General features: G+C 36.6%; 1 protein-coding gene across 1 annotated transcript in view; it reads right to left on the bottom strand.

Annotated features, from left to right (window-relative positions):
* LOC106799995 (rho GTPase-activating protein 7-like) overlaps positions 1-14,948 on the bottom strand; it is a 270,378-nt gene that overhangs the window by 78,616 nt on the left and 176,814 nt on the right. The window contains exon 4 of the mRNA XM_014786307.2: positions 6,451-6,488. Coding sequence (XP_014641793.2) covers positions 6,451-6,488 — 38 coding nt within the window. The remainder of the gene's footprint in view (positions 1-6,450; positions 6,489-14,948) is intronic.

Below are 14,948 nucleotides of genomic sequence, written 5' to 3'. Positions count from 1 at the left end.
GTCTGGTGAGTGAGAAAGCACTAAAACCAACCTGATCTGTACTAAAATGGAGACATAAAATAGGGCAGAGGCTTTCAAAGGAGAACTCTTAAATAGAGCAGTCTTATTTTTATTTTTTCATCAAATCCCTTTAGATCTGTAGATACTGGAACATGACTTAGACTGGAATAGTTCGCATGGGTAATTCTCTGAATTGAAGCAACAATGATCAGACTGGAAAAGGGGTACTATTTTGCATTTGAGTGTTTTTTTGTGTCATCTGCATTTCCTTTCTCAGTGATCAAAGGCAGCCAAGAAAATTAATACCAAAAGGCACCATGTCTTCGCAAGGAGCTTAGAATGAAATTATGAAAACCCTGATTTTTCCCCTGACATATTTGTCACAAAGAAGTGTTTGATTTCCACGTCCTGACTTACTAGCCACAACACAAAGTTTGGAGAGACTGTGAATCTGTTATATGCTTCTGAAAGCTATCTTTCACAAGTGTTTCAGGCTATAATTATTCATTATCTTGATTTTTAACGTTTTCTGGCCAACTAAATAACCTGGAGGCAGGAGAACAAACATTCTGAGAAAAATGACCAAGGAATGCATCCAAAGTCAGATTTTAAGTCATCTTTCTCAATGGTGCCCTTTACACAGTGGTATGGGATAGATCCCCAAATAACACCATTAATTAATTAGCTGAGATATTTGGCAGTTGTGGGGGAGATAAGAGGAATGGAGAAAGTCGGGGGCGTGGCATTAAATAAAGTTTTTAATAAATTTAACTAAAACAAATAATAATTTAATAAATATTAACTCTAAATCATTAAGATTGAAACCAAAGCATCTTTGTAATTATAATCTATCGGTTAACACATATTTATAGAACATCTACTATGTGCTAATAGCTGTTTTAGTTACAAGGCACTCAAAGACAGTATTTGTGATCTAGAAAATCTCCATGGCGTACAGAGGAGGACACAAACAAAGCAAGATCATGAGACTGTAATAGAAAATAGATAGTTTTCTAGAAGCATAGAAAAATCAATGACTTAACTCTTCCTGGGAAATAATTCATTAAGGAGGTGATATTGTTGGATCTAATAAAACAAATAGAGTTTTCAAGACATAGAGGACAAAAAAATTGTCATTTTTGGCTAATGGTAATGGTCTATTTTCCATGGGCTGCCATGTCGCCTGACAAAATTTGCGAGGTGTTCTGTGCTTTAATTTTAGAATGAGAGATTTCATATTACCCCATATTACTACTTTTCAAATATACTCAGAGAGTCACATTTTAGTGACTAAAATGCAATGCTAATTTTCTAATTTACATGCTTCTATGCCACAGAGAACATATTCTAAATCATAAGGGTAGATATTTTTCTCCCCCTTGCGAAATGAAAATATGTTCATTTACAGTGAAGAAAAACATGGTCTATATCTTTTTTTTCCCTAAATAAGTCACTTCCCTCATTCTTCCACTATCTCTGTCCTCTGTCTCTACCTATCATTTATATGTATATATTTTTTTGTGTGAGGAAGATCGGCCCTGAGCTAACATCTGATGCCAATCCTCCTCTTTTTGCCGAGGAAGACTGGCCCTGGGCTAACATCCATGCCCATCTTCCTCCACTTTATATGGGACGCCACCACAGCATGGCTTGCCAAGCCGGGCGTCGGCGCCCCGGATCTGACCCAGCCAACCCCGGGCTGCGGCAGCGGAGCGCGTGCGCCACGAGGCCGGTCCCTCATTTACATTTTTTACAAGGCAGTTGCTAGGCAGAAGTAGAAAGATGTAGAGTTAGGAGGGGTTCTGTGGCTGATGTGGTGGCTGACCAGCAAACCAAGATAAAGGAATAGAAAGAAGAGAAAACACTGGTAGGTAAATCAGTGAGACTCCTAACAGGAAACAGATGGCACATTGGGTAAACTGAGGGGAGTTTAGTAACAGGACTGTTTATAAAGGTGTAGGGAAACCACTGGCAAGAGGAGATAATGGTTGTCAGAACCTGGACACTTGTGTGGAAAGGGCTGCTGAAGAGAAGCCAGCAGTGACCCTTCGGGAGACAGATGGGGGAATAAACTACCCACCCTCACAGTCCTGCTGTCCACCCCACCCTCAGTCTCCTGCTGGGGGTCCTCACTGGTGGAATAGGGAAGACAGAAAGGAGGGAAGCCAATGATTTTGCCCTCTCCAGTCAGCCTCCAGGACAAAGAGCTGGAGAGAAGCAGGGCGGAGGGTGAATCTGAGGGGCAAAATGAACATATCCAGTAGAATAAATTATTCTGCATCCAGGTTACAAATGGCCAAGTATGTCAAGCGGGGAAGTTTGACCTTATCCTGTAGACAGTAGGGAGACAAAGAAAATGTTAAAGCAGGAACTGATATGACCAGGTGATGCTTTTCAAAGATAACGCTGGAGACTGGTAAAGAGTGGAACTGGTGTAATGACAGGTTAAGGCAGGGAAACCAGTTCTGGGTGCTGTTGGGAAAGTCCAGGGGAGAGTGGAAGGCTACATTAAAGCAATGGCGGGGAGAATAGATAAGTGTTGACTAGAAGGCAGCATTGACAGGATTGTGTGCAGGAGGTGAGGGAGGAGGGCTGGGAGCTGAGTAGACAGGATCCAATTACCCCAGGGACTAGGGATACAGGGGATAATGGAAGTGTAGGGAAATGGGACATAGGGCATTTCTTAGAGACTAATCTTCAGTGAAAACCAGAGATTATCTGTTCACAAGACAGAATTTCAGCCTAATAGAGACAAGAATTTCTAATGAGAAGTTAAAATATAACCAACTTCGCCTATGCTGCGATAACCTCTGTGGGAATTAACTCTCTCAGAAGCTAATGGAGAAAGTGATCTCTTTTTTCCACATGGACAGCTGCTTAGTTGTTAATTGGTGCCCTGAGGAAGCATTTAAGAACTCTTGGAGCAGACATGGCCAGCAGTAACACAGCTAGTTTCTATTTGGCCTGTATACAAGGTGGCTATAAGCGCAACTAATTATCATAAAAAATAGCTACCAGTTTTTAGAGACTACTTTGTGCCAAGCATTGTTGCCTTACAACAACAACATGGCAGCTTCGTTATTTATACTCTAGAAATGAGGGAAATGAAGAGCTTAAGTCACTTGCTCAAGGCCACACAGATAGGAAGCAGATGTGCTGGAGAATAAACCAATGGCATTGGGCCCACTCTTTAGGGGTATACAGACTCTGGTGACATAATGGAAGTTATATGAAAATATTATGTGTTGGGTACAATTAAACATTCATACTTGTGTTATCAATTGTGATTTTTTTTTAAAACCAATTGTCTGGACTCTACTTCAGATCCTGAGAATGTACGTTCTGATAATCTGAAAACAAAATTTTTATTTCATTCTTTTCCTAGGAAGCTTTCTGAATAAGCTAGGCTAAGAAATTCTCAGTTGAGAAGAAGAAAAGGAGGATGCTGGCCTAAGGGAATATTCTCAACTAGGGTTTGAGTACCCTCAGGGCCAAGACCATGCCTTACTCATAATTGCCTCCTCAATTGAACCTAATATGATGCCCAGTACATGTTGCCGTTCAATAAATATTTATGGAATGAATGAACCAGTGGGAAGCTGTTTCAAAATTGTTTCCCCTTAGAGTTTTTTGTCATCACAAGGCGAGAGTCAGCAGTAGAATGGATTTCCCTAGGCAGTATTTATGTAGCAACATGAATCAGAATAGAAGATGGTCACTTAAAGGACACACAGGGGCAACCACACAAGTGCAATTCAAGAATTATTAGTGGAATGTACTCAAAATGATTTTGTTTAGGGCTTCATAAAGCCTAGTGGAGTTGGTTCCAGTTGGCTTGGATGAGAAATCACACAGATTAAAAATAGACTTTCTTAATAAGGAACAATAGGCTACATTCATTTAGCCAGACAGGAAAAAAAAAAAAATGACAGGCCTTAGGGGTTGGTCTGAAGTTTAATCCTATTTAAAAGCTCAATTAACTCCCAGAAGATTGAGTGGGTCCTCTGCCTTCATGGCCATTCCTATGTCCAGTGGAGCTTAAAAATAGAGATTCATAAAGATAGGAATAAAGAGATTCACATTTGTGTATAAAACACTCAAAATATTTTTAATATTTTAAATAGAGCATAATAAAGCTTAGAAATCCAAGAATTAGATTGCTTAGATTGCTACGTTCCTTTAAATCTTTTGAAATAAATCATGTTCTCTTTTGAATTGTCAAATCTGTTACCATTATTAATAAAATAGTCAAATATAAGCCTTTGACATGTAAATTCATTTATTTTTAAAAATCATTTCTTTCTTGTATTTCTATTATCAAACAAAATGATATTTCCTCGTAAACAAATCAGCACATTCTCAAGAAATCTAAATCAAAATCTATTCTGGAGTAAATTCTGGCATCCTAATGGTTTAGTAAACAGAAGCCAGGTTCTGCTCACATCAATCCACCCTAGGTTAAGCATCTGAGATGGGGCATCCAGGTGCATCCTGGGTAGGTCATATATATCAATTGGTGGATCCTAGTTTTAACAGATCATCTTAGGAGCTTCTGAATGGAATTCATCACCTCTTTTCATTTGTGCCCCAGCAGTATAGAAATGACCCAGAGAGACTGTTAAATAAAGAGTCACAATTAATTTCATGTCTTTTTTTTGTTGTTGTTGAAGAGGAAGTTTTCCAGAATTATGATAAAAAGTAATGGTTGCATTATATTTATATTCTCTGTTTAATTAGTCCTTTGTTTTAATAAAAATATCTTTAAAATGATACTTAATAAAAATAGCTTTTAAAATTTGATGAAATGAAGTGCTTTTCCCTATCAAACTGCAGTCATTTAAGCGGCAGAGGGAAAAGAAAACTCTTGGCCTCTCCATTCCCTGAAACAATGGCATTTCCATTCCTTCTTCCCCTTTCCCACCAGTCATGATTTGCATCCAAGTTTCTCCTTGGAGTCTGAAAGAATTTGCTGATATTCTGGAATAAGATGACAACTTTGCTCTGTTATATACTTTATATAAATTGCAGGTAATCTTGGGAATTACAGAAAATGTCACAAGCCAAGATAAAGCACGACTTTGGCTAAATTTCTTTTTCTTTGAGATGCAAATGCTTGCTTAACCATTTACTTCTTGCCCTAACTAGATAGCTAACACAATCTATTTAAGATATTAGAGCTCTGGAACTGTAATTTGAATTTGTTTAGTATTTGCTATTAATCCATGTAATACCACTGCATTGTTAAATTGAGCAGTTTTTCTCTTCAACTGACGCATGATGCCAATTCAATACTTTCCTTCTATTCTGAAGAGTTACCTCCCAGCATATGAGAGTGAAGCAACCAGACACAGCCTAACACGAGAGAAAAGTTTAGCTCATGGAAGGATATAAACTATGAAAACTTTTGTGTGAAAACTATCTAGCAGCAAAAATAAAACCACTGAACTAGGAAGAGATCATCCTCAGTATAAATATCATATCAGACAAACTCTAATGCTTTTGTGTAAAGTCATTTGGAGTCGTGACATCTTTTAGATGATACTCTAAACTTTTAATACGGATCTTAAAAATCACAAATGTCTAAGAACTAAATGACGTGCCTCAAGTTTGGTAGTGTACTTTTTTTTTTTAATTTTTTAAAAATTTATTTATTTTTCCCCCAAAGCCCCAGTAGATAGTTGTATGTCATAGCTGCACATCCTTCTAGTTGCTGTGTGTGGAACGCAGCCTCATCATGGCCGGAGAAGCGGTGCATTGGTGCACGCCTGGTAGTGTACTTTTAATCTGATTTTTAAAAAGTATTATTATTACACAGAAAACATAAGACAAAATTGAAGAAGATCAATAGATTTTTAAAAAGCATATGATCCCACTAATTCAAGTCTAATGTTTTCATATTTCCATGTTTCTCTTCAGTTTTTATCTATTTTTCCACAATACTGTTAAATAGTTATAATCATAGCACAGAGCATAGAAACATATTATGATATTTTCTTCAATACACTTATTCATATTGCTTTACACTTACATTTTTGATAGTATAGCATCAGCTTTAAACAAGTACACTTTTTTCCATGACTACTAAATAAGCTACTTAAGATTAAGAAATAAATCTTGATAATTATTAACAACTTATTTCCAAAGACCATTCTCCAGTACGTTGAACAACACCTAATTCTTTTCCTCAAGAAAAAAGTTGTGGTTGCAGTTACAACTTGTAGTAAGGCTACAAGAAGCACACATCTTATTCTAACACAATATTGTGTTATATTAGAAAATTACATTTTTTTCTTACATTTTGAGCAAAACAAACTTATTTTTCAGGAGCTCAACAATAACTGCCCAGAGACTGATGAGATTTATACATTTTAGATATTTCATGAAACGTCTACATACCGATGGAATTTTACTCTAAAATAGATAGGAAGGAAAACACAACCAAATGTCAACTTACCAGCCTTTTCCTTCTCTGAAATACCTGGAACAGCCTGAAAAAGAAAACAAAAGCCACAAAATTGTGGTATTATTAGAAAGAAACGTAACATTATTAGGAATAAAACGAAGTACCATAAATGGAGCAAAAATTAAATAGACTCTGACAATAGAAAGATGATAGAGCAGAGAATCTGAATGGACATTTTTCCAAGAAAAACATTCAAATGCCCAACAGGCACATGAAAAGGTGCTCAACATCGATAATCATCAGGGAAATGCAAATCAAAACCACAATGAGAGATCACCTCACAATTGTTAGAATGGCTATCATCAAAAAGACAAGAGAGAACAAGTGCTGGTGAGGATGTGGAGAAAAGGGAACCCTAGTGCACTGTTGGTGAGAAGGTAATTGGTGCAGCCACTGTGGAAAATAGTATGGAGGTTCCTTAAAAAATTAAAAATAGAATTACCATGTGATCCAGCAATCTCACTTTTGGGTATAGAGTGTCCAAAGGAAATGAAAAGGGATATCAAAGAGATGTCTGCACTCCCATGTTCATTGCAGCATTATTTGCAATAGACAAGATATGGTAACAGCCTAAATATCTATCAACGAATGAATGGTAAAGATGATGTGGTATATATATATATATATAATGGAATATTATTCAGGCCTGAGAAAGAAGGAATTCCTGCCATTTGCAATAACGTGGACATTGAGGGCGTTATGCTAAGCGAAATAAGCCAGACAGAGAAAGACAAATACTGCATGCTATCATTTATATGTGGAAGCTAAAAAATAAAAAATAAAAGAAACTCATAGAATCAGAGAGTAGAAAAGTGTTTGCCAGGGGCTGGGGGGTGGGGGAAATAAGGAGAGGTTGGTAAAAGGGTACAAACTTTCAGCTATAAGATGGATAAGGTCTGAGGATCTAATGTAAAACATGGTGACTATGATTGATAACACCATATTGTATAATTGATATTTGCTAAGAGAGAACTTAAATGTTCTCACCAAAAAACAAAAAAGATAAACATGAGGTGATGAATGCGTTGTTAACTAGATGGTGGGAATCCTTTCACAATGTATGTGTATATCAAGTCACCACAGTGTATGCTTTAAATATCTTACAAATTTATTTGTCAATTATATCTCAATAAAGCTGAAAAGAAAAACAAAGAAAAATGAGACTTGTGGAACTGTCAGGAAAGCTACTAGATCCAGCCCTGTCCCTTCTAGGCTCAGAGTCCTCCTTTATACAATGGAGTTAATCACATCTACTTCACAGGGTTGCTGCAAGTACGACTGTAGTAGCCTCTATAAAGCCTATGAGGTCCTCAGAAAAGGTAGCCGCTCTTACTATTTGTTACTGTGGGCATTGGGCCAATGGGTCAATTTACTGATGTGAGAGGTTTAGAAGTTCAATTCCCAACAAGAACGACCCTTCAGTCTCATTGTTTAAAAAATAGAATGCAGAATGAGATGTTTTCAGAAGACTTTAAAGTATCAATGTCTAATTCTACTCTTTGTGGATGCTCTAAAACAAATTAAAGAAGTTGAACTTCTGGTTCCCATTCACCTCAGTTATTCACGTATAAAACACAGTTAGCATTAAGGGCTTAACTTGTACCGGAAGCCTTTTATAAATCTATCTGGGGGTATATAAACCTATGTGGGGTAGGAACCCCAGAACCATTGACCACACAAGATGTCTACAAGTGATGTCTTTCCCCTTCTTCAGGGCACAAAGTCCTCAGAATTGGGGTAAGTAGGCTCAAATGAGTAATTTTGTTGCAAGTGTGTGTGTGTGTGTGTGTGTGTAAGAGAGAGAGAGATGAAGGCTCAAGTGTACCTCTCTTATAGATCAGTCTAAGGAAATAGCATCAATCTTCATTTTCAGAAATATCAAACATCAAGACACCTACATCTTTGTGAGATATTGATTATGTACTGCTGAGATCCTCATCTTTGGAATTTACTGGATTTGGAGATTGATGCAATTTTTCAAATAAGGGAAAAATCTTTCTATGGATAAAAAATAGAGCGGGTTTTTGTTTTGGCAAGATTGATCTATAGTGAAAGTATATTTTGAATTAATCTTGATCTACATTTAATTGTTCACTTCTTGTTCTCTAGGTGTGAACGTTGACTCTGCAACCTGGCAAAGACGCAGCCATGAAGAGAAAGGGGATTAAATGGCAGAGTTTCCACTCAGAGACCAGGAATATCAAAGTGGTTGCGTAGGCTTCAATCATCTTCCTTAGTGTCCTTTAATTTATAGTAGAGACATCTGAATATTCCTTCGCTATAAGAGGAATTTCTCTGATTTTATACTCCAGAAAAGCTGTTTCCTCCCTTTACAAGAAAGTTATCTTGCAGTTTGGGTGATGTTTGTTTACTCTTAATGTGTCTTTTTTGGGAAAGGATTTAAAAATGGAATTAAATCTCTACTATGTGTTATATTTTAAGCCTAGCCCCAGGATTTCCCCCCGACTGGAGATCAGGGATTTAAATTAATTTTTTTCTTTTGTGACAAGCAAATAAACAAACAACACAACAAAACAGAAGCTCTTTCATTGACAAGATTATAAAGGTTGGTGATAGGCAATTAAAGGATGTTCACGGAGAAAGTTCCTCGGTACAAGAATAGCTAACACTTACCAGGTTCTTAGTATGTACAAGGTACAGGTTTAAGTTTTTACCTGCATAAACTCACTCAGTCCTTAGGACAAGCCCATGGAGTCCTGGAAAGTAAAGTAACTTTTGCGAGGTCACAGTCGAGAATGGAAGCCAGGACAAAACCACTGACATGCAGGCCTTGGAGATCACTAACACTAATTTCAAAATACTAATCACAATATTTTCAAATGAAGGAGAAAAATGTTGGAGAGGTCCTATGATAAGACATTGACTTAGATCACAGAATATCTGTACAAGACATTTAGAAATTATCTACATAAGCTCTCTCTTCTTATAGCTAAAGCATTTAAGACAAATTGAATGTCTTGCCCCAAAACACAATTGACAGTGACACGCATTTTCCATATCTTATTCGATTACAAAGTGTGTAACACAGTATGTATAAGTAAATATTTAATAAAAATGTTAATCAGTGAGTTGCACTATGAAGCAAATATATTGTAGCCTTCATATAGCCAAAGCCAACACTTCACATAGCCAACGCCAATTACTTTAGAATCTCACCACGTTCTGCACGATTCTTTAAGCTACCAAGGCTCGTTTCCATTAAACAAACTGCAACGGCCATAGTAAATTGTGGAGAAAGGAAAGGTAAATTCCAATGTACCCAGAATTTTATAACTTCTCTTTTAAAGTAAAACCACACAGTAATGACAGCTGGATATCCCTCAGTTGATTTCTGTTTGAATTTGAGGGAGAATTGTCTCTTTAGAAAATGGCTTATGAATAAATTGATTAAATTTGTGAAATTTCCCAAGGATGAAAGGTATTAGATTTAAAAAATGCTGACACTTGGTTTTCAATTAATTAAAGCTGTTTGTTGATTCTTAATTACAAGCCTAAGTACAAAAACCCTTAGCAAAGTTTTCTTCATAGTGGGATTCACAATTCAATTGAAGAAGATGCATGAAAAGACAAAGAATAGTTTCATGCAGTGGATGCTAAATGGCAATGATTAGCACCATCATTTGTGTGACATTTAAAGGAGTAGGAAGATTGTAGATAATTAAGGCTCCCCAGGTGCAAATGGAATGGTTTTCTTGGGCACCAAACCCTTGGGAAGGAGGCACTGGTCAGGAGATTCTTCTTGCCCTTGACTTCTGAGAAGAGGAATGGCTAGATTTGGGTCGATGTCCTGAGGTCCCATAGTATTAAATCTGTTCCTGGTCTTGGAAAAAAACATTCCATGCAAGCTGGCTATATAGTCTAGTACAGAGTAGGTGTTCAGCAAATGTTTGTAGAATTAAAATACCAAATGCATATTTGTATATACAGTTTAAACAACATGTATGACTTGCTTATGAGAAAGCTCCCATAAAAAGCATATTTTGAATTCATTAGGGGTTTTTGTTAATAGCTGCCATGTGTTTCATTTGAACTGTATCTTAGGAAGTGATTTAACATTTCTGGCAATAAAACAATTAAATAGGATTTTCCTGCTGGCCATATGGGTTCGCTGTAACTTCATATTTTCTTCTCGTTTCTCAATGGAACACAGACAGGGAAGTCTACTAATAATTTCCAAATGAGAGAAAAAAATCATTCATAGTCTTTTGTTATTCTTCTCTGTGATATTCAAATCATAGAATAACAACCTTTTCAATGGCTGTACTGACATGTAAAGATTTTCACTGAAGTTGATCTGTTAAGGTGTTTTACAATTGAATTTTTAAAAAACCATTAAAGAGAAAGCATTTTAGCAAAAGGGAAGGAAACAATTTGCTTACTCTTAATGAGGTCTTTTAAAGCTGTGTGTGGGAACTTAGACTGTGCATGTGTCTGTGTTTTTGGATGTGAAACACGGTAGAGGAAATGCTGATTTAGACATGTCTTGCGGAAATGTTGTAGACATATATTGATGCTTTTGGTCTGCTGCTAGGATGCCTTTCTGTGCTTACAGGAGGACTTCAGCCGGACACCTTTTAGGAACTTACACCAACTACACAGAAGCTGCTAACATACATAGTAACATAAGTAATAGATGTCATATCTGAATCCATTTTAGTACAATGACAATTGAAACATTGTAATTGATCCAATTTCTTCTTGATGACTAGGTGAAAATGGAGTATGATTTTTTCTTTTTAATACGTTATTGTTAATGATATGCATGTCCCTCAATTATTAATAAATTATTTCCCTCTTGTTTTTTTGGAATTGGGACCATAGAATACTACCATAAAGAAGGCCCTTTGAAAGCCAATCCCTTCAAAAAATGGACAGCTATGATAGACTGGAAGATTCTATTCACAGTTTTCATGAAGGGATCTTTTTTGTCCTGCAGTAAACAGCAAAGCACTACCATTTATTTTGCGCTTTTTGTTTTGCATGTTATCAAATATTAGAGATGCTCACACAAAAACGTCTGGAATATTGTTTTGTTCTATAAGAATTTCCTCCGTTTGCCTTTTTAAAAATGGCAAAAATCAGTGGTAATTTATTCCATTCCCTTAAAAATATTCACTTTTGTTTCCACGGAGAAATTTCAAAATGAGTAACTGTGTCCTTAGAAATTGCAGGAAAACATCCCTCAGTGATGGAACAGCCTCTGTCTCAGATGAGGGCACAAGAGCCCATTGTGGGCACCATGGGCAACAGGAAGGGTTTGAGGATTCACATTTTTGGGGAAGATACGAAAGAAAAGGAGATACATTGGAAAAGGGGTTTGTTTCCATTTCTTTATTTAAAGACCCTTTGAAATCACTCCAGTCTGTGATATTGTCCCGTCAATGATTTCCGTTTGCTTTCATTTGAACAAAGGAGTTCATTGAAAAGCTGTGTCTGCTTGGCAATATGATATTATCTATTTTGGTTTACAAAGTATTGCTCTAGCTTTGACAGTCATAGCTCTTTCATTGAAAATACAGGCTCTTCTTGGTGATGGGAACTTGGATATCAAATTGGGTTTCCCATACTATAGTATTTCGAATACCACCTTTACTATTTTTACTACATATATGTATCACTCATAAATTATTTAATAATTTTTAAATATCAAATTTAAATAAATTTCCTTTTTGACTTAATTTGTTTTAAATGATAAAAATAAAATGCATGAATTTATGTGTGAATTTTTGTTATATTATTCATAATACACATTAAAATAAGTAACTACTAAAATTTAACAAGTTTGTCTCTGTATTAGCTGATGTACACCAGTAATCTACGTAACCATACTTTGGGAAACCCTGTTCTAATACTTTCTCTGTCATTTTGTCTATGAGGTTGTGGAGATCCAGATAGATTAAGTGACTTGCCTGATGTTACAGAGCTTTAGTTGGCCAAATGGGGATAAGACTAGAATCTGGGCGTTAGAGCGCTGTCTGCTACACCACTATTCACAACACTGATGAAGTGGAAAGGTCACCAGGCTTTATCCTTCTTACTGTTCATGATTCCAATTTAACTTAGTTTCTCAACCTCATAATGGAAGATAATGGAAATTCAGAGAAAGAGAGAATGTGCTGGTATGAGGACTGTCTTCAAGGTACACATATATGCAATCAAAGTGAAATAAACATGTGCATAATTAGCTAAGAAATGTCATTCATGTTGTGTATCCTTGTTAGTTCCAAAAAGAATTTGACATGTCTTATTTGAGATAAAATCTGTCAGCCATATTGAGGAACTTTTTTTTTTTTGCCAAGATTGCTGACTGTAACAATTGTCTTTATAGGCTTGCAAACTGAAATCTTGGCTTCATCTATATTCTACCGTGTAGAAATTTGGGGTCTCAGCTCAAAAGGTAAGCATTTGAACAAAGATAAAGTTTATTGTTGAGAAATGTTTTGGGACTGGCCCCGTGGGTAGCAGTTAAGTGCGTGTGCTCCGCTACTGGCGGCCGGGTTCAGATCCTGGCCAGGCACCGATGCACCGCTTGTCAGGCCATGCTGTGGCAGCATCCCATATAAAGTAGAGGAAGATGGGCATGGATATTAGCCCGGGGCCAGTCTTCCTCAGCAAAAAGAGGAGGATTGGCATGTATGTTAGCTCAGGGCTGACCTTCCTCACACACACACAAAAAATGGTTTGGTGCTGATCACAGGCTCATCTGTGGTCCACCTCTGAGCGGAGGTGGGATGATCATATACTAAATAAGAATGTAAGCTGGCCTTCTGACCTTCAAAAATCTTTTTCCTTTTTCAAAACACTGGCATTTACTGTATTTAATGCTGATACCTCTCTCTTCAACAAACTCTGCAGAATATCTCCCTCCATGCTTACTTCAGACAGCTAATTATTGATTTTAAGGCTGTCCAGCTTCTGACAAAACTCTGATCAAGGCCCTTTTTATTTGGAAATATAGTTCAAGAGAAAAACTAATTATTCTAAGTTTAAAAATATTCTTTCTTCAACAAGCTAGATAAACAGAAAAATTCATTGCTGGCCCACATTGACTTAACTCTTCCAGCATTTATTGAAGTTCTTAATCATAACGTTTCTCTATCTCCAATAAATCCACTGTTGAAGATATTATTCATGACACAACTCCATATCCTTTCAATACATTTCCATGTTGTAAATTCCTTTTTCAGAGCTAAAAAGACAGAGCTATCAAGGGGGTCCGGGTGCGGACATACAATTCATGTCAGAATTTAACAAATCATGTCTCCCTCCTCAACTTTGTTATGAAAGTTAAGTGCTAAATGTAATGTTTAATTGGAGCAACCATAATATCACTTTACCCTTTACATAGCTTTATATAACTTTGAAATTTTATTAATTCTCTTTTATTTGTGTCTTTTGCTGTAAGTTGCTTTATCCTGGTAAATACGTGAGATTTATATTTTAAAACATTATCTGATTTTTATGCTCAACCTTGTAACTCTGGAAAAAGTATTGTTGTTGAAGTACCTGAATATGTTCACAAATTTCACTAGAAAAATTGCATTATTTCTTCCTTCTTGGATATTTTAATATATAAATATTAAAATTGCGAGTTCTTCAAAAGTATTCTTTTATTGTTTGGTATGATGACTTGCATATTGTAGCCATTTAGAAATACTGACTGATTATTCAAGGTAGTGTTGAATTTTTTTAAAAGTCTGGTTTATGAAAGTTCACAATTAAGGAGCACCACAGACATGTACTTATTTTCTTTCTTTATTTTTTTTTATTGCTGAGGAAGATTCGCCCTGAGCGAATAAAAAATATCATCTGTGCCAGTCTTCCTCTACTTTGTATGTGGGTCACTGCCACAGCATGGCTGACAAGTGGTGTAGGTCTGTGCCCAGGATCTGAACCTGAGAACCCGGGCTGCCGAAGTGGATCACCCTGAATTTTAACCACTATGCCTTGGGGCCAGCCCCTAGACCTTATTTTCAATAAAGATGATACTCAAGACAGGTGACTTATTCAGAGAGCAATTGACTCAGAATGGCTGTTTATTCTTCTTGGATGGTGTTAACCAGCAATTCATCTGCCCTTTAATGTTAAACTTACGCCAATCCATTCTTCCTAGTATCTCTCCTAATGGATTTTGTCATTGTGTCCATGACCTCATTTTTCTAGCCTGAGTCATGGTTTTTTGCTGGCATGCAACCCTCTTTCTCACTGTATCTGATGAGCATTACAAAGGCAATTGTCCCTGCTGAAGTTGTTACTATACCACTGTTTTCCTCAAAGTGCTTTAATGATTATTTTCCCTCTTCCTGGGATGCTCAGCCATTAGTAATGTGCTCTGAGACCCTCATCCTTTTGGGCCAGTTCTAGTTAATCAGTTAACAGACACATGTTAAGTATCCACTATATGCACAGTCTTTTACTTGATGCTGTGGTACTACTAAAAGAAATAGAAGATATGCTGTCAAAA

Source organism: Ceratotherium simum, chromosome 28, assembly GCF_057802395.1.
Source record: "Ceratotherium simum simum isolate JZ-2026a chromosome 28, ASM5780239v1, whole genome shotgun sequence".
In the NCBI taxonomy this organism is placed as follows: Eukaryota; Metazoa; Chordata; class Mammalia; order Perissodactyla; family Rhinocerotidae; genus Ceratotherium; species Ceratotherium simum.
Note: the sequence above shows the minus strand (reverse complement) of the source record. Positions and strands in the feature narration are given on the sequence as shown.